Here is a 24,674-nt window from a genome sequence, read left to right on the forward strand (position 1 = left end):
TATCGGTATCGGTTGATATCGGAATCGGTAATTAAGAGTTGGACAATATCGGAATATCGGCAAAAAAGCCATTATCGGACATCTGCAATGAAAATCCATTATTTCTAGGTTCAAATTACAAAAATTAGCTACAATACTACAATTAAAAGGTTAACATGCTCATTGTTGATTCATTTTGAGAACCCCTCGTATACTACTGAAACATGATATTATTATGCATTACTGCGACCGACCATCTGGTACGACTTTCCAGGCATATCTTCCTCTAGAAAACAAAAGTTTTTGAACTTTCTCTGGGAGTTTGACTTTCAAGGTTTCTCTGTAATCATCAGTAATGATGGAGAAGATTAGGGCCAAAAGTGCTGACCGTGCACAACTGTCTTTGTGCAGTTAAAAGGCATACCAGGCTCCTAAAGTTACCCATCTACAATAATATGATGCAACAAGTGCAATTATAACCCTGATTTATGCGCGTGTCATCAGTTTATAGACAATTACAGTAAAGTCCAGCGGCAGCTCTTCTATGAAGTAAAGATGAGCGATACGCACGAGCATGTTTGTGCGTGACTCCAACCCAAGGCGGCGCTTTCTCTCCCTCTCTCGCTCTCCCTCAGACAACACTAGCAGGCTTCCTGCCAAAGGATTGCTCAGCATTTAACAAGAAAGAATGGGAGAGTGGGAGGAGGAGGGACAAACAAGCGGAATGAGGGAGGGAGGGAGAGCGGGTGACCTGCGGAGCGGTATAAAGCGAGGCGGACGGGAGGGAAACACACAAATACACACACTCGCCGACTTGACTTTTCCTCACCTGCATAAAACCACGAACCAATAAGAGGCGAGGTGCACGTTTATTTTCCACTTGCACCTGTGCACACCCGAGCAGAGCAGCATGTTGCACCGGGGGCTCGCCCTGGCCTTAGGCGTGTGGTCAGCGTGCGTGTGTCTGACTCTGGCCTACGAGGACGATATCGAGGTCAACTACGCCGATACCTACTACAACGAAATCACCGAGGACGAGACGCCGACAAGTGAGTGTTACGCTCTGACCAAGGAGGATTGAGGATTGAATGCATGCACTCGAGATTTATTCCGACTTTTGGAGCGTGCAATCGCAGCGGAATTTAAGATTATTTCATTTAGACTTGCATAATGTTCATGATTTGATTTGTTATCGTATTGCGTGTTAGAAGCTGCGTGCATTTTACTGTATACTATAAAGCAGACATGGGCAAAATACGGCCTGCGGGTAGTGTTGTCCCGATACCAATTTTTGGTACTTTTCTAAATAACCTCTAAAGCATGGGTGTCAAACTCTGGCCCGCCGTGTAATTTCACTTGGCGATATCAAATTAACACTAAAGCTGGCCCGCCGATTACACATTGCGGCGGTGCCACGGTAACATCGCATTCACCGCTAATTCTAATACTTGCCAACCCTCCCGGGAGTCTTCTAAACTTCAGCACGCCTCCCGAAAATCGTCACGTCTGCTTTTCAGCCAGTCCAACGAGCGCTGTCCCAGTCACAAGAAATGTGCGGCTTCTGCACGCACACACAATTGAATGCAACGTATACTTCATCAACGGCGATACAGGTTACACTGAGGGTAGCCGAATAAAAAACTTTAACACTGTTAGAAATATACGCCACACTGTGAACCCACACCAAACAAGAATGACAAACACATTTCGGGAGAACATCCGCACAGTAACACAACATAAACACAACAGCACAAACCCTTTGCAGCACTAACTCTTCCTGGACGCTACAAGGTGCGTGTGTGTAGGGGGGGAGGTTTGGTGGTAGCGGGGGTGTATTTTGTAGCGTCCCGGAAGAGATAGTGCTGCAAAGGATTCTGGGTATTTGTTCTGTTGTGTTACGGTGCGGATGTTCTCCCGAAATGTGTTTGTCATTCTTGTTTGGTGTGGGTTCACAGTGTGGCGTATATTTCTAACAGTGTTAAAGTTTTTTATACTGGCACCCTCAGTGTAACCTGTATCGCTGTTGATGAAGTATGCGTTGCATTCACTTGTGTGTGCGTACAGAAGCTGTGTCTGAACGATGTTAAAATGGATGAAAAGCGGACGTGACGATAGCTCGTAGAGTACGTTAAAGGCAGTGCATTTAAGGCACGCCCCCAAGACTGTGGTCCGGGTGGACGAGATGTAATGACTGATGAACACCTTCGTTCGATAATGAAGGTTGCCCCAGCTCAAAGCCTGAGCCCTGACATTAATGAACTAGCATCCAAGAAAAGATGCCAGGTATCTGGCTTGGGCACATCAGATTAGATCAATGTGTTGAAAACTGAGCAGATTAAAGTCCTGAATGGTTGTTTTATTCGTTGTTATTTTATTTTCAAATTTATTAGCCTGTGGAAAAAGTTAATGTTGATATTTACCTCAGAAGGCTGCAAATAGAAAAGGGGCATTCAATTTTTATTTAAATTGTATTTGATATGCATTGATATTTTTTATTATTATTATTATTATTTGAAACTTGATTTTGCATGTCACTATAAAGTTATATAAGCCTTGCTTGTTCAATATTCAATGCAAAACTTTGGGTCCCTATTAAAAGGTTAATTTGTTCAACCTTGGCCCGCAGCTTTGTTCAGTTTTAAATTTTGGCCCACTCTGTATTTGAGTTTGACACCCCTGCTCTAAAGGCTTAGTGGCCACATGCGTGGACAGCACCTTTTAGCTCTTATTTCCAAAATTGTGTACACTACTAAATTGGGGTCTTATGCCGACATATGGACACTTATACTGCCATCTGGTGGTGTCAGAAGAGCATAACATACAATGGAATTTGGAATAAAAAGTGTAAAAATAAAAATTAGCATGTCACTACACAGGAAGTACACATTTGTGTACTTATGGACTAAGCACATCATATCAAAAGATGATTTTTAGTCTTTATTCTAATTAGGGTCCAATAAGCCCAAATAGCAAAGAGAAATAAAAAAAAACATGTAAACAAACAGCTTGGGCCTTAAGATGTTAAAGGGGACCACAAAAAATGGCATTATTGGCTTAATTTTAACAAAAAAATCTTACGGTACATTAAACATATGTTTCTTATTGCAAGTTTGCCCTGAAATAAAATAGTGAACATACAAGACAACTTGTCTTTTAGTAGTAAGTAAGTAAACACAGGCTGCTAATTTAGCTGCTGGCATATGCAGTAAAATACACTCATCATCAAGGGTTGGAATTGGGGGTTAAAACACCAAAAATTATTCCCGGGCGCCGCCACCACTGCTGCTCACTGCTCCCCTCACCTCCCAGTGGGTGATCAAGGGTGATGATTCTAATGCAGAGGATAATTTCACCACACCTAGTGTGTGTGTGTGTGTGTGTGTGTGTGTGACAATCAGTGGTACTTTACTTATATTGTGTCATTTATCATTCTATTATTTTGTCAAAATTATTAAGGACAAGTGGTAGAAAATGAATTATTAATCTACTTGTTCATTTACTGTTTAATATCTGCTTACTTTCTCTCTTAACATATTCTATCTACACTCCTGTTAAAATGTAATAATCACTTATTCTTCTGTAGTTTGATACTTTACATTCAATTTGGATGATACCACAAATTTGGGTATCAATCCAACCCCAAGTAGTTACAGGATCATACATTGGTCATATTCAAAGTCCTCATGTGTCCAGGGACATATTTCCTGAGTTTGTAAACATAATATAACATTTTTTTAAACGAAAGAAGATGTTGTGATGCCAAAAAATATCAATGTAATCAGTAGAAAATGGATGGATGGATGGATGGTAATCCAATAGTAGTATCGACTCGATACGCTCCTGTACTTGGTATCATTACAGTGTATATTAGGTGTAGGGGGGTGGTGGACCGGTACTTTTCAATGGCGGTATAATAAAAATGATTCATTAGTATCGCGGTACTATACTAATACCAGTATACAGTACAACCCTACCCATTAAGCCCATTAAGATTTTCAATCCGGCCCGCCGGTCGTTCTACATAATTTTTCTTAGACCTTTACCATCAAAACTGTAGCCGCCATTATGATGTACAGTGCTGTATTTAAATGACCGTAAGTCTTGAACTGTAGAATATATTTCAATGGTTGAAATCTGTGCTTTTGAGTGTTATAGGAGTTATTACGGTAACCTATGTCACAACATCTCAGACCAGGAACAAAGCAGAGTGGGCGGGGTTTGTTTTCAGATCAGCCAGCCCTCGCACACATAGGTACCTACGCTCCCACATACATACACAAATACAGTACATACATACACACTCAAAGTTCGGACATCCACACGCACATTCACTGTACGAACATACATATACACATACTGTTCATATACATACATACACTCATGCATATAATCACATTTCATCATTGTTGCCCTAGGGGAAACTGGGTAACACACGGCACACTGACAAAGCTTAACCTATTGTTACTATAACAATCTACAAGGTTAATATAGTTGGCTTCTCTTTCTTCCCCTCCATTTATCTGCTTTCTTTTGTATTTATCATTACATATATGTATTGTTGCATTTGAAACAATTGTATTGTTGATAATAGAGGTAATTATTGTTATTATTCATTATCAATAGTGCTATTTCTATTGGTATTTTTATTGCTCCACTTGTAGTGTAATAATGCTCATTGTCATTTCTATATTATTAATATTTATTTCACTAACTGCTTCTTTGCTATCACTTTTACCATCATATTTGTACATATCCTATTTGCTAATGATGTTCTGTTGTTGGTGTTGTTATTATTGTTGTCTCTCTGTCTTATCCCCCTTTTGTCCCCGCAATTTCCCCCTCTGTCTTCCTTTTTTTCTCTTTTCTATCCCCTCCTGCTCCGGCCCGGCTGCACCAAATAATAATATAAATCCATTTTATAGGTCAAATAAAAATAAGGCAACAGGAGAAGTATCCCACACATCTCTTTTGTAAAGTAAATTTGTACAGCCGGAATGGGCATTTACATCAACTATATCAGGGGTCGGCAACCCAAAATGTTGAAAGAGCCATAGTGGACCAAAAATACAAAAACAAATTTGTCTGGAGCCGCAAAAAATTAAAAGCCATATTACATACAGATAGTGTGTCATGAGATATAAATTGAATTAAAAGGACTTAAAGGAAACTAGATGACCTCAAATATAGCTACAAATGAGGCATAATGATGCAATATGTACATATAGCTAGCCTAAATAGCATGTTAGCATCGATTAGCTTGCAGTCATGCAGTGACCAAATATGTCTGATTAGCACTCCACACAAGTCAATAACATCAACAAAACTCACCTCTGTGGAAAGTTTGGTGGACAAATTGAGACAGAAAAAGAAGTGGCATAAAACACGTCCTATAAAGTCGGAGAAAGTTATACATGTAAACAAACTACGGTGAGTTAAAGGACCGCCAAAATTAGTAGGACAAAACGGCGCTCGCCAAATACTCGAGTCAGTGAAGCATGTTTAATATAAACAGTGTGCTTTGTAACAATTAGGGAGGCTTGTGTCATGTTTGTCCTCCTACAGAAACCATATTAAAACAAAAAATAGAAAAAAAATTTCCCCTCATCTTTTTCCATTTTTCATACATTTTTTAAAAAGCTCCAGAGAGCCACTAGGGCGGCGCTATGCGGCTCTAGAGCCGCGGGTTGCCTACCCCTGAACTATATGATTTGCCTGAGTAGCTGGACAGGACAAAAAAAAACGAATGTATCTGGAACAGATGGGGAAGCAAATTTTTTACAACATATGTCTGCATAAAAGTGGTAATATATCATATTGTAGGTGTTTATTACCCTTTGCATTTGTATTTTACTGTTTGTTACATTTTTGTTGTGTTTTGCTTGATTGTAAAAGATACACAACTATCGAGGAGCTGATCTGAGAAGTAAAAGAGGAGCGACATTCATATGTTGTTACCGTATTTTTCGGAGTATAAGTCGCACTGGAGTATAAGGCGCACCTGCCAAAAATGTATAATAAAGAAGGAAAAAAACATATATAAGTCACATTTTTGGGGGGAAATTTATATGATAAAACCCAACACCAAGAATAGACATTTGAAAGGCAATTTCAAATAAATCAAGAATAGTGAACAACAGGCTGAATAAGTGTACGTTATATGAGGCATAAATAACCAACTGAGAACGTGCCTGGTATGTTAACGTAACATATTATGGTAAGAGTCATTCAAATAACTATAACATATAGAACATGCTATACGTTTACCACACAATCTGTCACTCCTAATCGCTAAATCCCATGAAATCTTATACGTCTAGTCTCTTACGTGAATGAGCTAAATAATATTATTTGATATTTTACATCCATCCATCCATTTTCTACCGCTTATTCCCTTTGGGGTCGCGGGGGGCGCTGGAGCCTATCTCAGCTACAATCGGGCGGAAGGCGGGGTACACCCTGGACAAGTCGCCACCTCATCGCAGTGATATTTTTTTTTTTTTTTTTTTTTTTTTTCAATTTCAATTTTACAGTAATGTGTTAATAATTTCACATATAAGTCGCTCCTGAGTATAAGTCGCACCCCCGGCCAAACTATGAAAAAAACTGCGACATATAGTCCGAAAAATACGGTAATATTCAGTGTTTTATTGTTCATAGTTTATATTGTAAATCCCACCTTCTTTATTTTAATGTACATTTTGGGTGTCCCGTTCAGTAAAAAACTGTAAAATTCCATTCCGTTTTTTTTAAATGGTCCGTTTTTAGAATTCTATCGGACATCGTGACTTTTGGTTTTAGTGTTCTTGAAAAAAAGGGACCCAAACACACATACTTTCACAGCTAAATGTATATATATCATTTATACACATTTACACCATTTTTTCTCTCAATGTGGCCCCCGAGTCAAAATATTTGCCCAGCTCTGCTATAAAGAATAGTTAGACAAGTCATTCATCAGTTCCTCTATTGGAAAGTGCGCCTGTGTGTGTAGATGTTCTTGAGTGTGTGAGCGCACAAGTGTGTGTAGTCGTTTCCGTCACACGGCTTACGTTCGGAGTATTCGCCCATTTAATCCGAGCGGGAGGCCTCATTGTAGTGCCAACAGTCACCCACCGGTTTAAAGCTGGCTGATGAGCAGTCAGTGCGTGTCAGTGAGAGTAGACTACAAGAAGGTTGGCGGCTAAACACAGACAGGTTACTATTGAAGTCAATGAACGGCGTCCAAGTCAGAATGAACTAGCTTTACCTGTTCAAACCCTTTAATGCAGCGCTCGACGAATTAAGGCCCGGGGGCCACATGCGGCCCGTTAAGCTTTTCAATCTGGCCCGCCGGACATTCCCAAATCATTTTTTTTAGATCTTTAAGATCGAAACTCTAGCTGCCATTATGATGTGCAGTGCTTTTTTCAAATGACCGTAAGTCTTGAACTTTACAAAGTATTTCAATGGTTGGAATCTGCACTTTTGCATGATATCCTAGTTACTATGGTAATCTAAGTCACAGCAGCTCAGATGAGGCACCAAGCAGGGTGGGTGGGGTGCGTTTCCACAGAGTGTTTCCAGAGCGGCCAGCCTGAAATGCGGGTGTCAGGGACAGACACGGAAGTAAATTTACACAACAAAGTTCTTAAGCTTAGTGATGTATCCTAGAGTTCATATTTCGCCGTGTTTGTCGCACTTTTGTTGCGTTTCGCTTGATTGTAAAATATGTCGATCGAGAGGGGGTGTGACGTTCATATGTTGTCAATATTCAGTGTTTTACCGTTCATAGTTAATTTTGTAAATCCCACATTCTTTATTTTCATGTACCGTATTTTTCGGACTATAAGTCGCAGTTTTTTTCATAGTTTGGCCGGGGGTGCGACTTATACTCAGGAGCGACTTCTGTGTGAAATTATTAACACATTACTGTAAAATATCATAATATTATTTAGCTCTTTCACGTAAGAGACTAGACGTATAAGATTTCATGGGATTTAGCGATTAGGAGTGACAGATTGTTTGGTAAACGTATAGCATGTTCTATATGTTATAGTTATTTGAATGACTCTTACCATAATATGTTACGTTAACATACCAGGCACGTTCTCAGTTGGTTATTTATGCCTCATATAACGTACACTTATTCAGCCTGTTGTTCACTATTCTTTATTTATTTTAAATTGTCTTTCAAATGTCTATTCTTGGTGTTGGGTAGTATCAAATAAATTTCCCCCCAAAATGCGACTTATATATCTTTTTTTCCTTCTTTATTATGCATTTTCGGCCGGTGCGACTAATACTCCAGTGCGACTTATACTCCGAAAAATACGGTACATTCGTTTATTAAGGTGGTCTGTCATAACGTTTTAAGCAATCAATCAGACATTATTGTGAGGTTTTGTGTTAGTGTTCCTAAAAAAAGATATACCGGCCCCCAGACACATTTTTTTCTCAAAATTTGGCCCCCCGAGTCAAAATAATTGCCCAGGCCTGAAGTGCTGATATCAACCAAACCCTCCTCATCCCACTCCCCGGATTGTAAATAATGTAAATAATTCAATGCATATACTCTGATGATTAACTTGTGTGATGACTGTATTATGCTGATAGTATATATTTGTACCATGAATTGATTTACGTGGACCCCGACTTAAACAAGTTGAAAAACTTATTCGGGTGCTACCATTTAGTGGTCAATTGTACGGAATATGTACTGTACTGTGCAATCTACTAATAAAAGTCTCAATCAATCAATCAATCAAAAGCCTGCTTTAGTGCAAAGTGTGACACAGTGAGCCTCCCTTCGGAAAACATTCTACAGCTTAGTCAAGACGGATTTTTACGTCATATTTACCGTAAGTGTTCTGCTCCGGACTTTGTTTACATGCTCACCGTGAGAACTAAAAAATGAATTCCTTTTTCCGGCGAATTAGAATGAATATGTGTAATATAAGAAAGTGTTTCTTAACCATAGTTGGGCCGCCAAATCAGCTGCTCAGAAAATATCTGTTTCTCAGCGGTGTTTGGTACACAGTTGTAATACACTTTTACACCACTTGTGGCAGAAATGCCAATAATAAACAACAGAAGAAGTTTGGAGCTAAAGTCATAGAAAAGTTTCTTAAGCGCAAAAATTATAACTAAAGTGGTGAAGCTGTATTTTCATTTGCACTTCAGTCAATATGATTTATTATTAATTTAGTTAGAATGTATGTATCTTGGCACTGTGTAATTGTATGTACATTTACTTTTCAATAGTTTCTATTGATTCCCTCTACTGCAGTATATTTGAATATTATTTACTTTTGTAATCAGCCTGACCTAAGCCTTGATAATAATCCTTATGATTAACACATGAGTTCAAATCATTTGACAAGGTTGTAAACTGTAAGTGGGTCCGAAATAATTATTGAATGCGATTAAAACCAAGAGTAAGATTACTATTTCAGTTTTAATATTTGAGTGGGCCTCTGTTGTGGAAAAGTTGGGCCCCGAGGCCAAAACGTTTAAGAACCCCTGATAAAAGATAAGGGTGAAGGTACAGTATTCTAACCCTTTATAGCACTATAAATATCAACATTACAAGACACTGTCTTCATAGATGCGTATCAATATTTCAAAAATACAATATCCTCCAAACCCTTTTATACACGCCAAAATAACCCCTCTTCTCCCACATAGTCACTGAGCCAAATAACTCAAGTGCTACAAGGCTATAAATATTCCAGAAAACTTCTTCAACTAAAAAGTTTATTTACAAAATATATATATCATTATTTATTATTCATTTAGTTAGAATTTGCTTTAACTCTGCGTAATTGTATGTTAATTTATTTTTCATCAGTTTTTTATTAATCCCTTTTGTTGCAGTATATTTGATTAGTATTTAGACTTAGACTTACACTTAGACAAACTTTAATGATCCACAAGGGAAATTGTTCAACACAGTAGCTCAGTTACAATGATGGAAAGTGTAAGGATGGAAAGGACAATGCAGGTATAAATAGAAAAAAAAATCTAACATATATACGAATATATACATAATATGTGTACAGAATAATATATATACAGATATATTATATTATGTCTATAACATATATACAATATATACCAATGACCAAGTACAATATTACACTATATACAGTATATGTGACAGCAGCAGCATAAAATAGAGAGTAGACCCAGCAGGAAGTAGAAAATAGACATTATATAAAAAAAAAGAAGTATTTTTGTAATCAGCCTGGCCTGAGCCTTGATAATAATCTTTGAGATTAACATGTTTTCATAGCAATTGACAAGGTTGTAAACTGTAAGTACTAGGTTAGAAATTATTATTGAATATGATTAAATTCAAGAGTAACATTACTAATTCAATGTTAAGTGGAAAAGTTAGGCACGGAGGTCAAAAAGTTTAAGAAACCCTTCCTTATCCCATTTTTGACATTTCCTGGAAGTTTCATGAATATCTGCCCATACATTTTTGCGTTACATTGCTAACTAACTAACTAATTATATATATACAGCATACAAATATTACATTACCTCCTGATAGAGGTTATAACTAAATTAAGGGTCATTATCATGTGAAAAAGAGGCCTGTTGGGGCATGCTGAGGTCTCACAAGATGTGCTGGTGTCAGCAAGACACTGGTTGGAATTCATCTACACTGCAAAACCTTTGTAAGTTCCACGAGTAATGATAATAGAGTTTCATATCTTTTGCTGGTCGGCTGAGAGCTTGAACACTCACTCACAAATATGTTTCTGTGTTAAGTTATGTCTCTCGTCCTTTAAATAGTGATCAAATAGGCCTCTGGGTCTATATGTTATTACTGACTTGAATTCCTTTAAACCAAGCAAACAGAAGGTCTCTGGGAACCATGTAGTGTTGGTATCTTTACTCTTTTCAGCTCCTTAAATCTAAGTAATGCAGAGTGTTGAACATTCAAATGATGTAGTCCACTCACAGATCCTTAAAATGTTTGCCTGACCTACTTTCTTAAGTCACTAAAAGCAGTAGACATACCCATGAAGGTTCTCATTCATCCAGGTCGTTGTCATCTCAGGGCGTTCAGTCGTTCGCAACTGGACTGCTTGGTTTGGATTCCAAGACAAACCAAGCAGTCCATTTGCAAACGATTGAACGTCCTGAGATAAAAGCAGTAGAAGACCTAAAGGCTAAAGGCACACTGAAACGTACCTTTGTGTTGGAACTACAGGAACCACATTCTTTCAAGGACCGTGAGAGCTGCCTCTCGAGGGGGCACTCCCCAAGAGACTTAGAAAACAACTTCCGGATGGAGTCATGATTGTATTTGTTTTGCAAAGGCTTGGAGTTAGTGTCAGAACAGGAGCAAACCCAGAGATGCTTGCTGGGTTGTTGAGTTGCTCTTTCAAGGCTTCAACTCTAAGGGAGTTCATTCTAAGGACTAAAGGTATGTCCTCAACTAATATGGATCGGTGGTCAAAACCTAAGCAGAACAGGCTACATGGTGTGTTGTACACCCTGTGTTGGGTTCTGGTTTACTCAGAGTTCACTGCGATATCTTTAACAAATGACCACAAGTTGCATTGAGAGCTTATCGGTAATTACACTGTAAACACTGTAAAATTTACTGTAAAATCTATTGTAATTTTTACAGTGTTTTGATGGATAACTTGGTTTGAAATCATAGGTCAGTGCGATATTTAAGTATTTATTTTTATTTTGTCAATTTCTTCTTTTGGAAAGTATGATAATATAATATTTGTAGCAATATTGGATAATATTAAAATTGAAAATGTATGCAGTTTAATGCAATGATGTTTGTTTCTGTCAAAATTGAAAAAAAAACTAAACATTTACCATATTTTTCGGACTATAAGGCACACTTAAAATCGTTTCATTTTCTCAGAAATCGCCTTATAACCCGGTGCTCCTTGTATACATGTATTCATTCTGGTTGTGCTTATTCTGGTTGTGGTACATGGTGTAATGATAAGTGTGACCAGTAGATGGCAGTCAAACATAAGAGATACGTGTGGACTGCAGGTTGACGCTTGTTCAATAAATGACGCTAGCAAGTACCCGTAAGCAAGCAAGACCCAAACTTTGATATTTCATCGAGAATATAGAACATTACACAGGGCGCTGAAAAATCTAATTGTTTTAATATGACTTTGGTAAGATACAAAGCCGCACCCCTTGATGCATTGTTGGAGCATTACGGCTACCACAGTCAGACGTACTGTGCTTCAACATACGATTGTAATCTGGCATTTTGTTTCAACCTATTATTTGTGCGTGTCATTTTTCTCTAGCATCTTTTGTTGTGGGGCATTCATCCTACGCTGTTTCCATTTCTAATATAAAGTAGCGTAAAGTTCTAACTATACCTGTCAGTAGACTCGCTACGGAAGCACTAAAAATGACCAGTACAACAAAGATGACGAGGAGAAGACGCTGTCAAAAATGGAGCCACGCACATTAGACCGCCCACAAAATGGCGCATCCTAAAGAGACGGTCAGAAAGCGGTTTGAAGATGGTCTCTAAAACATCATCTATGCAACATTTGAACTAAAACACCAATGTTACATGTTATGTAAACCACGAGGACGTGTTTTAAATGTAGAAAAAAAAAATCAGAATATGACACTTTTACTGCACCGTATAATTCGATACACCTTTTGTATGAAAAATAGATCCGTTCATCGACAGTGCACCTTATAATTTGGTATGCTTTATGGCAGTGCCGTGCGTTTCCCACCTAGGCCTTTAGTGATGTCCGACTTCAATGATTACCTCTCAGAATACCATAAGTTATGTCTCCACATGACCATTGCTGGAGAAATACTATACAGAAACACATTTCCACCCGACTGGGTATTGAATCGCACCAACAGAGTACAAAACGGGTTATTTTCTGGCGCATTTAAAAATCAAGAGCAATTAAAACATATCTTATGTTGTACTGTCAAAATCAAAATGGCAAAAAACATATTAAACGTGAAAAAATAAAGAAATTAAATATTTGAACTCACGATTTGTAGCACCCATTCGATGCCGTATGGCCCCTCGTAGTACATTGATTCGAGTTGAAATGACGGGGATTTCCCCATTTCATCGCCAATATCGTCCCACAAGATCTAGTTTCTCTTTAAATATCCTTCTTTGTGGGTCAACACTACCTGCTTCCCGCTAAACTGAAACTTGTGAATGGATACTCACTTTGGAATAAAATGTGAGTATCCAATCAAAATCTCGTTAACATCAGACTACCAAGAGAGGCTTCTGTCAACAACTTGTGATCTGATTGGCTATCGCAACTGTCTATCAACTGTGTGTGTTCTCAAAGTAATCCGCTAGCGGTCCCGGTGAGTATCCAATCACAGGATGCGTAAAAGTCACATTGAACCTTAGGCCAGCTAGAAGGCCTTACTGACAACAACTCGTGATCTGATTGGCTATCGCAATTGTCTATCAACTGTTTGTGTCCGCCTGCATTGTAGATTCTGAAGGCCTTGGGCAGAATTCGTACAACATGGCAACATAAGCTAGCTGAATTCTGATTGGATAGAAACTCTAACGTAAAAACAATAGCACTGGAAAGAGAATAATATGACATGAAGAGAATATGAATACTTTTAGTTACCGGTATTTAGGGAAAGTAAATAAAAAAATAATTTTATCTTTAATTATGACTACTCAGTGGCTTAGTGGTTAGAGTGTCCGCCCTGAGATCGGTAAGTTGTGAGTTCAAACCCCGGCCGAGTCATACCAAAGACTATAAAAATGGGAGCCATTACCTCCCTGCTTGGCACTCAGCATCAAGGGTTGGAATTGGGGGTTAAATCACCAAAAATGATTCCTGGGCGCGGCCACCTCTGCTGCCCACTGCTCCCCTCACCTCCCAGGAGGTGATCAAGGGTGATGGGTCAAATATAGAGAATAGTTTCGTCACACCTAGTGTGTGTGTGACAGTCATTGGTACTAGAGATGTCCGATAATGGCTTTTTTGCCGATATCCGATATTGTCCAACTCTTAATTACCGATTCCGATATCAACCAATACCGATATATACAGTCGTGGAATTAACACATTATTATGCCTAGTTTTGTTGTGATGCCCCGCTGGATGCATTAAACAATGTAACAAGGTTTTCCAAAATAAATCAACTCAAGTTATGGTAAAAAATGCCAACATGGCACTGACATATTTACTATTGAAGTCACAAAGTGCATTATTCTTTTTAACATGCCTCAAAACAGCAGCTTGAAATTTGGGACATGCTCTTCCTGAGAGAGCTTGAGGAGGTTGAGGTGTTTGTCATTCTTGTTTGGTGTGGGTTCACAGTGTGGCGCATATTTGTAACAGTGTTAAAGTTGTCTATACGGCCACCCTCACTGTGACCTGTATGGCTGTCGACCAAGTATGCCTTGCATTCACTTGTGTGTGTGTGAAAAACCGAAGATATTACCGGTATGTGACTTTTAAAAAGTCATACATTTTACTTTTTGAAATTGATACCGATAATTTCCGATATTACCTTTTAAAGCATTTATCGGCCGATAATATCGTCAGCCCGATATTATCGGACATGTCTAATTGGTACTTTAACTTTAACGATCATGATTTCTGGTTATGTTAGGCCAGCAGAAAAGGCCTTGCTGGCCTACGCCTCACAGCCCACCACTGCTTTATGGTCCGAAAAATACGGTAGTAAGAAAAGATAAGGTACTTAATTGACGCATGTTATTTCCAGGCTTTCGCGGGCCATATAAAATGATGTAGTGGGCAAGATCTGGGTTCAACACCTGTGATTTAAGTCATTCCTGTGCACATTTGAACAAACTCTCAGGTTCCGGTGATAGAAATCCGATTCTTTTTCCTTCCAATCCAAAAGAGCAGTCAGAATGAAATCACTTCCCGAGAACTGTGTCATGTTAATTACCACTATCTTTCTCCAGCCACGCCAAGTGCGGCTCCCTGCAATGCTCCAGACCTCACAAAATGGGACAAAATCTTCTCGATGCTGGAGAACAGCCAGATGAGGGAGAACATGCTTCTCCAGTATGCCGACGACATCGTCAAGGTGGAGATGGGATCTCTGCGCGAGGAGATACTTAGGTATGTTAGAGGACTGAATGAGATGTGGATGCAACAATGGTCCAATTTTACAAACCCCCTTTCCATATGAGTTGGGAAATTGTGCTAGATGTAAATATAAACGGAATACAATGATTTGCAAATCCTTTTCAACTCATATTCAGTTGAATGCACTACAAAGACAAGATATTTGATGTTCAAACTCATAAACTTTATTTTTTTTTTGCAAATAATAATTAACTTAGAATTTCATGGCTGCAACACGGGCCAAAGTAGTTGGGAAAGGGCATGTTCACCACTGTGTTACATCACCTTTTCTTTTAACAACACTCAATAAACGATTGGGAACTGAGGAAAGTAATTGTTGAAGCTTTGAAAGTGGAATTATTTCCCATTCTTGTTTTATGTAGAGCTTCAGTCGTTCAACAGTCCGGGGTCTCCGCTGTCGTATTTTACGCTTCATAATGCGCCACACATTTTCGATGGGAGACAGGTCTGGACTGCAGGCGGGCCAGGAAAGTACCCGCACTCTTTTTTTACGAAGCCACGCTGCTGTAACACGTGCTGAATGTGGCTTGGCATTGTCTTGCTGAAATAAGCAGGGGCGTCCATGAAAAAGACGGCGCTTAGGTGGCAGCATATGTTGTTCCAAAACCTGTATGTACCTTTCAGCATTAATGGTGCCTTCACAGATGTGTAAGTTACCCATGCCCTGGGCACTAATGCACCCCCATACCATCACAGATGCTGGCTTTTGAACTTTGCGTCGATAACAGTCTGGATGGTTCGCTTCCCCTTTGGTCCGGATGACACGATGTCGAATATTTCCAAAAACAATTTGAAATGTGGACTCGTCAGACCACAGAACACTTTTCCACTTTGCATCAGTCTATCTTAGATGATCTCGGGCCCAGAGAAGCCGGTGGCGTTTCTGGATGTTGTTGATAAATGGCTTTCGCTTTGCATAGTAGAGCTTTAACTTGCACTTACAGATGTAGCGATGAACTGTATTTAGTGACAGTGGTTTTCTGAAGTGTTCCTGAGCCCATGTGGTGATATCCTTTAGAGATTGATGTCGGTTTTTGATACAGTGCCGTCCGAGGGATCGAAGGTCACGGTGATTCAATGTTGGTTTCCGGCCATGCCGCTTACGTGGAGTGATTTCTCCAGATTCTCTGAACCTTTTGATGATATTATGGACCGTAGATGTTGAAATCCCTAAATTTCTTTGAGAAACGTTGTTCTTAAACTGTTTGAACATCAAATATGTTGCCTTTGTAGCATATTCAACTGAATATGGGTTGAAAATTATTAGCAAATCATTGTATTCCGTTTATATTTATATCTAACACAATTTCCCAACTCATATGGAAACAGGGTTTGTACAACAAGAAGTGGGCAGTGACTGTTGATCCAGAAACTATGACATTGTGTTTTTCATCATGATTAATGGAGGTACCGCCTTAAAGATCATTTATGTCTGTTCTTTTGGCTAGGTTTGTGGCGCAGTATGGGGGCTCCTGTGGTGTCGCAGTGGAGACAGCAGGAAGAAAGATGGCCCTGCAGCTGGAAGCAAAACTCAGAGAATCCCTGGATCGGCTAAAATTTGGTGCTCACGCTTCCGGTCCTGTAGAGGGGAACGCCGTTGGGAATCCAAACACCCTGGAGGCGACGCTGCAGCAGCTTCTCTCCGCCACACGAACCCAAGCGACCCGACTAGCCAAGATGGAAACCAGCTGTTTCATCAACGCAGGACCTGTGAAAGCGGCGTCCCAACATCCAGACGTCGGAGGAGCAGGCCACCGGGAGCAAGAGGTCACGTCACAAGACAAGGCTTTGGAGGGGGTGCTAAGTGTTCTGCAGCAGACAAAAATGGAGCTCCAGGAAGTTCTGAGGTCATCGCGGTTAAGACGCCTACCTGCAGGTAACAGCTGTCTCATCTAATAATAATAATAATAGATTTTATTTGTAAAAAAGCACTTTACATTGAGTAAAGTGCTACAGTGTATTAAAAAAAAAAAAGATAATAAAAACTAGAACAGCCAAATAGCTAGAACTAGTATGCATATATCTAAAAAAAATTAATTAGTTAAAAAGAAGTTTTTTTAAAGCCTTTTTTTAAAAGCATCCACAGTCTGTGGTGCCCTCAGGTGGTCAGGGAGAGCGTTCCACAGACTGGGAGCGGCGGAGCAGAACGCCCGGTCTCCCATTGTTCGTAGCTTTGTCCTCGGAGGTTGGGGGAGGTTAGCCTGTCCGGAGCGGAGGTGTCGTGTGGAGGATTTGGGGGTGAGTAGTTCTTTGAGGTAGAGGCGGGCATTTCCATGGAGGCACTGGTGGGTTAGTAGGGAGACTTTGTATTCAATCCTAAGTGGAGCCAGTGAAGGGATTTGAGATTTGGTGTGATATGGTCATATTTCCGCACTCTCATCAGGATCCTAGCAGCACTATTCTGTATGTATCGCAGCTTCTGGATGTTCTTGCTGGGGATCCCGACAAGAAGTGCGTTGCAGTAGTCTAGCACTAGCAATCATCTTTGCTATTGTTTCATCTGTCGTCTCTATCTTTTCTTATGACAAACTTCCTTCAATTGCTATGACATATTCGGGTCAAATTTCACCTTCAGGAATGAGACCCTGTCAGCAGTGACTAATCTCACGAATACCTTGTTGTCTGTCTCTAGGCAGGTTAAGCCCCATTCTTTGCCATGTTCTACTGTCAGATGGTACGGTTAAATAAACCTTCTCCTCTCCGGAGTAGAGCCAAGAGTGATGGAACCGTACGAGGCTCCTCTTTGCATCACTCATTGCACCTGGATAGTAGCATCCTAACATGTACTGACAGCACACCACAGTACATTCTCAGTTCTCTGTGCTAAAATTACTCATAATTATGAAATAATCATATAATCACACAAGCACTCTCAATTTTAGCCCATCCCACAGATAAACAGTGACTCATAACAATGAGATGGACCTCCTAATTACGTGAAGCAAATATGTCCTGGAAACAGTCATTAATTTCAGTGATGAATAAAGTAACAGCGTGAAATTACAATCAACAAGCATAAAAACTTTAACCAAAGCACTGTGGATAAACAGAACAAAATTAAGAACTAGTAGGGAAAAAGTCACTACGTCCAATTTTTTGATTTTTTTTTTTACCAATGTATTATTCTGGTTGTGGTACATGGTGGAATGATATGTGTGACCAGTGGATGGCAGTCATATATAAGAGATAAGTGTGGACTGCAGGTTGACGCCTGTTCAATAAATGAGGCGAGTAAGTACCCGTAAGCAAGACCAAAACTTTGATGTTTCATTGAGAATATAGAACAAAGTCAAATTGTTTTAGTAGAACTTTGGTAAGATACGAAGCCGCACCGCTTGATGTATTGTCGAAGCTTTACGGCTACCATAGTCAGACGTACCGTGCTTCAACATACGAACGTTATTATGGTGTGTGTATAAGGACCCCAAAATGGTACCTATTAGGAGACATATTATCTGGCGTTTTGTTTCAACCTATTATTTGTGCATGTCCTTTTTCTTTATCATCTTTTGTTCTGGGGCATTCATCATCATGGACTCATCATGAAGTTAGCTCTCCAATCAGAAGAGACTCAATAACTACACGGTGACGCTTTGGAGAATTTACTGAGGACTTTAAGAAACTGAAGCAATACAAAAAGAATGCCATTGTAAGTTAATAATACTAACACAGACACTTGTAAACGTGTTAGCATAACAGCTAATGCAAACGACGCTAGCTTTGTTACATGGCTATAGCACGGACAAAATATGCATGAAAACACTCCTACAGACATCACACATGGGACGGTCTAGTAAGTATAAATTGTTTTAGGCAAATGGTGAAACTTACAAATGTTGCTTGCAGTGATGAATAAAGAATCATTTCAAGCAGAAAAGCTATGGCTTTAACTTTCGGTTTGAGGCAAAACAGTGAGTACATTTTCAACAATAACTGCAGTGAGCGAACTCGTCCAAAGGATGGCGCCATAGCACAAACAATACCGCACCATTTCAGTCCTTTGCTTGGGTTTAATGACAACTTTTGCACAGAAAACATTATGGCAATTAGCGAGACAAAATCCATAACCAAACCATACATGCAATATGTCTAATAATGCCTGTATTAATGTATCTTTGTGAGTTTTACTAATAACATGTAATACGAAATATGTGCTTTTGTAAGGTTTGAAAACACAAAAAAATTGTTTTTTACTCAATATGACAGTGATGTTCTTAGAATCCCGAGATAATGCGAAAAAAGCAATAAAAAATGTATTCAAGCATAACTTCAAAACCAAACATGTAATATGTCTAATAATGCCTGTATTAATGTATCTTTGTGGGTTTTACTCAAAACATGTGCTTTTGTAAGGTTTGCAAACACAAAAATGTGTTTTTTACTCAATATGACAGTAAGGTTCTTAAAATCCTGAGATAATGCAAAAAAAGCAATACAACATTTATTCAAGCATAACTCCTAAACCATACATGCAATATGTCTAATAATGACTGTATTACTGTATCTTTGTGAGCTTTACTAGAAACATGTGCTTTTGTAAGGTTTGCAAACACAAAAATGAGTTTTTTACTCAAGATGACAGTAATGTTCTTAGAATCCTGAGATAATGCGAAAAAGGCAATAAAAAATGTATTCAAGCATAACTCCAACCCATACATGCAATATGTCTAATATTGTCTGTATTAATGTATTGTTGTGAGTTTTACTAGAAACATGTGCTTTTGTTAGGTTTGCAAACACAAAAATGTGTTGTTTACTCAATATGACAGTAATGTTCTTAGAATCCTGAGATAATGCGAAAAAAACGATAAAACATTTATTCAAGCATAACTCCTAAACCATACATGCAATATGTCTAATAATGTCTGTATTAATGTATTTGTGTGAGTTTTACTAGAAACATGTGCTTTTGTGAGGTTTGCAAACACAAAAATTTGTTGTTTACTCAATATGACAGTAATGTTCGTAGAAACCTGAGATAATGCGAAAAAAAAACGACAAAACATTTATTCAAGCATAACTCCTAAACCAACAATGCAGTATGCCTAATAATGCCTGTATGAATGTAGCTTTGTGAGTTTTACTAGAAATACAGTACCGGTATGTGCTTTTGTAAGGTTTGCAAACACAAAAATTTGTTTTTTACTCATTATGACAGAAATGTTCTTAGAATCCTGAGATAATGCGGAAAAAAAATACAAAAAATGTATTCAAGCATAACTCCAACCCATACATGCAAGATGTCTAATAATGCCTGTATTAATGTATCTTTGTGAGTTGTATTAGAAACATGTGCTTTTGTAAGGTTTGCAAACACAAAATCTAGTTTTTTACTCAATATGAGAGAAATGTTTTAGAATCCTTAGATAATGCGATCCATAAATTAGCTGCACTGTTTTATAAGGGTTCAAAGTGTAGGAAAAAAGTAGCGGCTAGTAGTTTTAAATTTACGGTACTTGTCATAATCATTCAAATCCATCCTAAAGGGCAGAGAGCAACCTCGAACCGTAGAAGTAAATCCAATTTGAACATGTTTTATATTGCATCCCGCTACGTTCAATCTCAAGCCTGTTTTAATTCATATGCATTTTAGTGCAGCCTGTAAAAAACTTGTATTACAATATGATAACAACTTTGGTTGTAGGCAAATGTTTGATTGGTGATCAGCCCACTGTGTGACTTTCACCTTAAGACCCATGACCCAGAACTAGGGATATCAGTACGATATCAGCAAAAAAAAAAACAAGTCTCAGAATATATTAGCTTGCAACTACGTTTGTAAAATATCCAATATAAGCGCCTCGTATCAAGCAATCCTGCAGCTTCTTCACTTGTGCAAAGAAGCACACAAAGTTGGTCTTTTCTTGTATTTTAGCGAAGTCCTTTACAATTTGGTAAACATTGTAGACCATACACTACGAGGAGCGAGCAGCTTCACAACAGCCAAGCACACAGTAGCACACAAGCTAAACACACGGAATAGGTGTTTTTCATTGTACAATATTGCAGTTTAAACACGATCTGTGTCAATTTTCAACAAGTATCAAGTAATTATAGTTACATGTTGTTTGCATTATAAGAAAGTATATTAGAAAGTATTCAGTAACAAACGCGCCTGCATCGTTCATGAGCTTAGCTTAAAGAAAAATATAGTGGGCACTGGGTGTTGCCAGGAAAAATAATGACCACTCCACTTCAACTTAAAGACAGCTTAAGTCCATTGCAGATGACTAAAATGAATAGGTTAGTGTTTTTCATTGTTCTCTGTTTGAGTGATTTCTCTTGAATTTGACTTTTCTAACATAACTCTAGAAAACAACAACATACGTATAGGATCAATATCTATATCGGCCAAAACTGACGGCTCCAATATCTGTATTATATTGAAAGTGAAGTTGTATCGGGACACCCCTACCCAGAACAATACAAGGATGGATGCTAATTTGGTCCTATGAACAAAACCATGTCAGAAAGTCTCCATTAGGATAAACAAGTAAAATGTATCTGTCAGGCTTGTTACTGACAGGTTGGTTATGTTGGGGTTTTCCTCTGTGTTTGTGTTTATTTTCTGTCAGCGCTCTTATTTTGGTTCCATTTCCTGCATGTCTCCCTGAGCGCTCATTTCCCTCACCTGTCCCTGATTGGCAGCCTGGCACACCTGGTTGCAGTTAGCAATCAGGCTACTATTTATGTCTGCCTCGCCCTCCAGTCAGGGCTCGATGATTGTATCCTGTTGCCAGTTGCCTGTATAGTGTTATCCTGGTTCCTGTTTGCTGTTGGTTGCCTGTTGTCTGTAACCTGCAACCTGTATCCTGTTGCCTGCTTCCTGTAACCTATTATCCTGTTTCCTGGTTCCTGTTGGCTGTTTCCTGGTTCTTGTTTTCCCTGCATGTGCACTTACCAGTTGCACTATTTGTTTTTGATATTAAAGTCATGTTTTCCTGCGCTACCCCTGCCATCTCTGCATCTTGGGGTTAAAGACCGACAGCAGTCCCTGACAGTATCTATGTAAACATTTGCTTTCCTGCAAGTAATGATCACCCTGAGTACATTTTTATTAAGCCTCTTTCAGCTTTAAACGTGAATGTGTTTTAGAAAATGATCTCCATTCCACCTTGCTGTTACAGGTTGCGAGATGGCGCTTCTCTTCCCCATGCGCTCCCCTTGGATCTACACTTCAGTGATACCAGAAGTTCCTCTCTCACTGTCGTCCTTCACCCTGTGCCTGTGGGTGAAACCAGTCGCCGTCGCCAATAAAACGGTGCTCTTCTCCTACGGCACCCGCCGCAACCCCTACGAGATCCAGCTGCTGCTCAGCCACACTTCCGCCTTGTTGACCATAGGAGGAGAGACTCACCTGGTCGAGGCCCGCGGGGTGGTCAAGCCCGACGGTCCCCCAGAATGGCTCCACCTATGCGGGGCTTGGTCCTCTCAGCAGGGCTTGGCTTCTTTGTGGGCAAGTGGTAAAAAGGTGGCTTCCACACCAGGAGTGGCTGAAGGACACGTTCTACCAAACGGAGGTTCCCTTCAGTTGGGACAAGAAAGGAACGGGAAGGTGGGGTACGAGGAAAGGTTCGATCTGAAGATGGCATTCGCCGGATCAATGACAGGGGTGAACGTGTGGGACAAAGTTCTGCCAGAGGAGAAGATTTCCCAACTGGCTTTGCAAGACGGCCAAGGCTGCCAGCACAAGGGGAACATAATAGGCTGGGGCGTGACGGAGCTGGTGCCACATGGGGGCGCTCAATTCATCAACTGAAAGACAATCGGCAACATTGTCTTTTCATACCTACGGAACTCTCTAAGAAGCTTTCAAGCTGAAACTAAGGGAACTTCTACTTTGTGCAAATACTTTGTAAGGGTATTCATTTCAACTGAGACTGCTCTCGGCAACACACAAACACTGTTGCGCATTCATCTTGGACAAAGTGTGTCGCGGCAGGAAATGTGGTTCGAGCCATGTTGACCAAAGACTTTAAGTAGGGTGAAAGAAAGTGTCTCTTGTAAAAGCCAGCACGTTCTGAGCCAATATTTAAAAGAAGTAAGCGCACACAGAAAACGGCAACAAGCGTTTGAAGACAATTACCGGTAAACTGTCCATCTAGTTTTGTACATAAACGACAAAATGCAGTTTTGTCATTATTTGTATCCTGTGATAAACTTGGTATTTGCAAAGTTTTTATATTCATATAAATTCATTCTTGGATTCATCCCCTATAGCAGGGGTCGGCAACCTTTACCAGTCAAAGAGCCATTTTGACCAGTTTCACAAATTATAGAAGACAATGGGAGCCGCAAAAATGTTTTGAAATTTTAAATGAAATAACACTGCATACAAAGTTATTTTTTGCTTTGTGCTATGTTTAAACCAGGGGTCTTAGACACGCTGCCCACACCTTTCTTTGGAATTTGAAAGCTGGTGCGGCACGCAGGTTTTATATGAATGACGTTTGTCAGCGTCATGCGTACCGTGATGGTACAGCATATAGCACCCACTACAGCCAGTGTGCCTGAACAGCCACACGTTGTATGGGGCTTCCGCTTACTCACGTTGGTGACAGCAAGGCATACTTGGTCAACAACCACACAGGTTACACTGACGGTGGCGGTATAAAAAAAAACTATAACACTCTTACTAATAATGCGCCACACTGTGAACCCACACCAAACAAGAATGACAAACACATTTCGGGAGAACATCTGCACAATAACACAACATAAACACAACAGGACAAATACCCAGAATCCCATACAGCCCTAACTCTTCCGGGATACATTATACACCCCGCTACCAAACCCCGCCCACCTCAACCGACGCACAGAGGGGGCGGGGGGTTGATGTGTGAGGGAGCAGGGTTGGGGTGGGGGCGGGGTTTGGTGGAAGCAGGGGTGTATAATGTAGACCGGAAGAGTCAGGGCTGCATGGGATTCTGGGTGTTTGTTCTGTTGTGTTTTTGTTGTGTTAAGGTGCAGATGTTCTCCCGAAATGTGTTTGTCATTCTTGTTTGGTTTTGGTTCAAAGTGTGGCGCATTATTAGTAAGAGTGTTAAAGTTGTTTTATATGACTACCGTCAGTGTAACCTGTGTGGCTGTTGACCAAGTATGCCTTGCTGCCACGTACGTGTGCAGGCAGAAAATGTATATTGTATAACAAGTGTTGGGCTGGCACGCTGTTAATACAGATTGTAGAGGGCGCCAAATGTTGTACCATCATGGCATGCCCTTATTATAGCCGTAAGGGTTAAAGTCGGTGAATATTAATCCCGGGAGTTTGCTGCGAGAGGCACTGAAATCCGGAAGTCTCACGGGAAAATTGGGGGGTTCAGCAAGTAAGCTGCTGAGCCGCATCAGAGTGATCAAAGAGCTGCATGCGGCTCCGGAGCCGCGGGTTGCTGACCCCTGCCCTATAGGGATCAAATAAGTACCATGCTAAGAGTTTTATGATGTCATGAGCCATACAAGATGTGATCTATCAAAAACTGCTGAGCATTCTTCTTTAGAATCATTTTTAAACTCATTCAAAGCCTTTTTAGCTCCTTGAAGATGAAAACATGAAAACCCTCCATTAAATTTCCAAGT

General features: G+C 39.7%; 2 protein-coding genes across 2 annotated transcripts in view; one reads left to right on the forward strand and one right to left on the reverse strand.

Moving 5' to 3' along the window:
• veph1 (ventricular zone expressed PH domain-containing 1) overlaps positions 1-24,674 on the reverse strand; it is a 196,653-nt gene that overhangs the window by 104,426 nt on the left and 67,553 nt on the right. The window lies entirely within an intron of this gene.
• Positions 789-23,712, forward strand: ptx3a (pentraxin 3, long a). The gene is made up of 4 exons (XM_061925969.2): positions 789-1,028; positions 14,909-15,068; positions 16,544-16,971; positions 22,223-23,712. The coding sequence occupies exons 1-4, from the start codon at positions 890-892 to the stop codon at positions 22,852-22,854; spliced, it is 1,359 nt and encodes a 452-aa protein (XP_061781953.1). The 5' UTR covers positions 789-889; the 3' UTR covers positions 22,855-23,712.

This window comes from Nerophis lumbriciformis, linkage group LG30 (assembly GCF_033978685.3).
Source record: "Nerophis lumbriciformis linkage group LG30, RoL_Nlum_v2.1, whole genome shotgun sequence".
Classification (NCBI taxonomy): Eukaryota; Metazoa; Chordata; class Actinopteri; order Syngnathiformes; family Syngnathidae; genus Nerophis; species Nerophis lumbriciformis.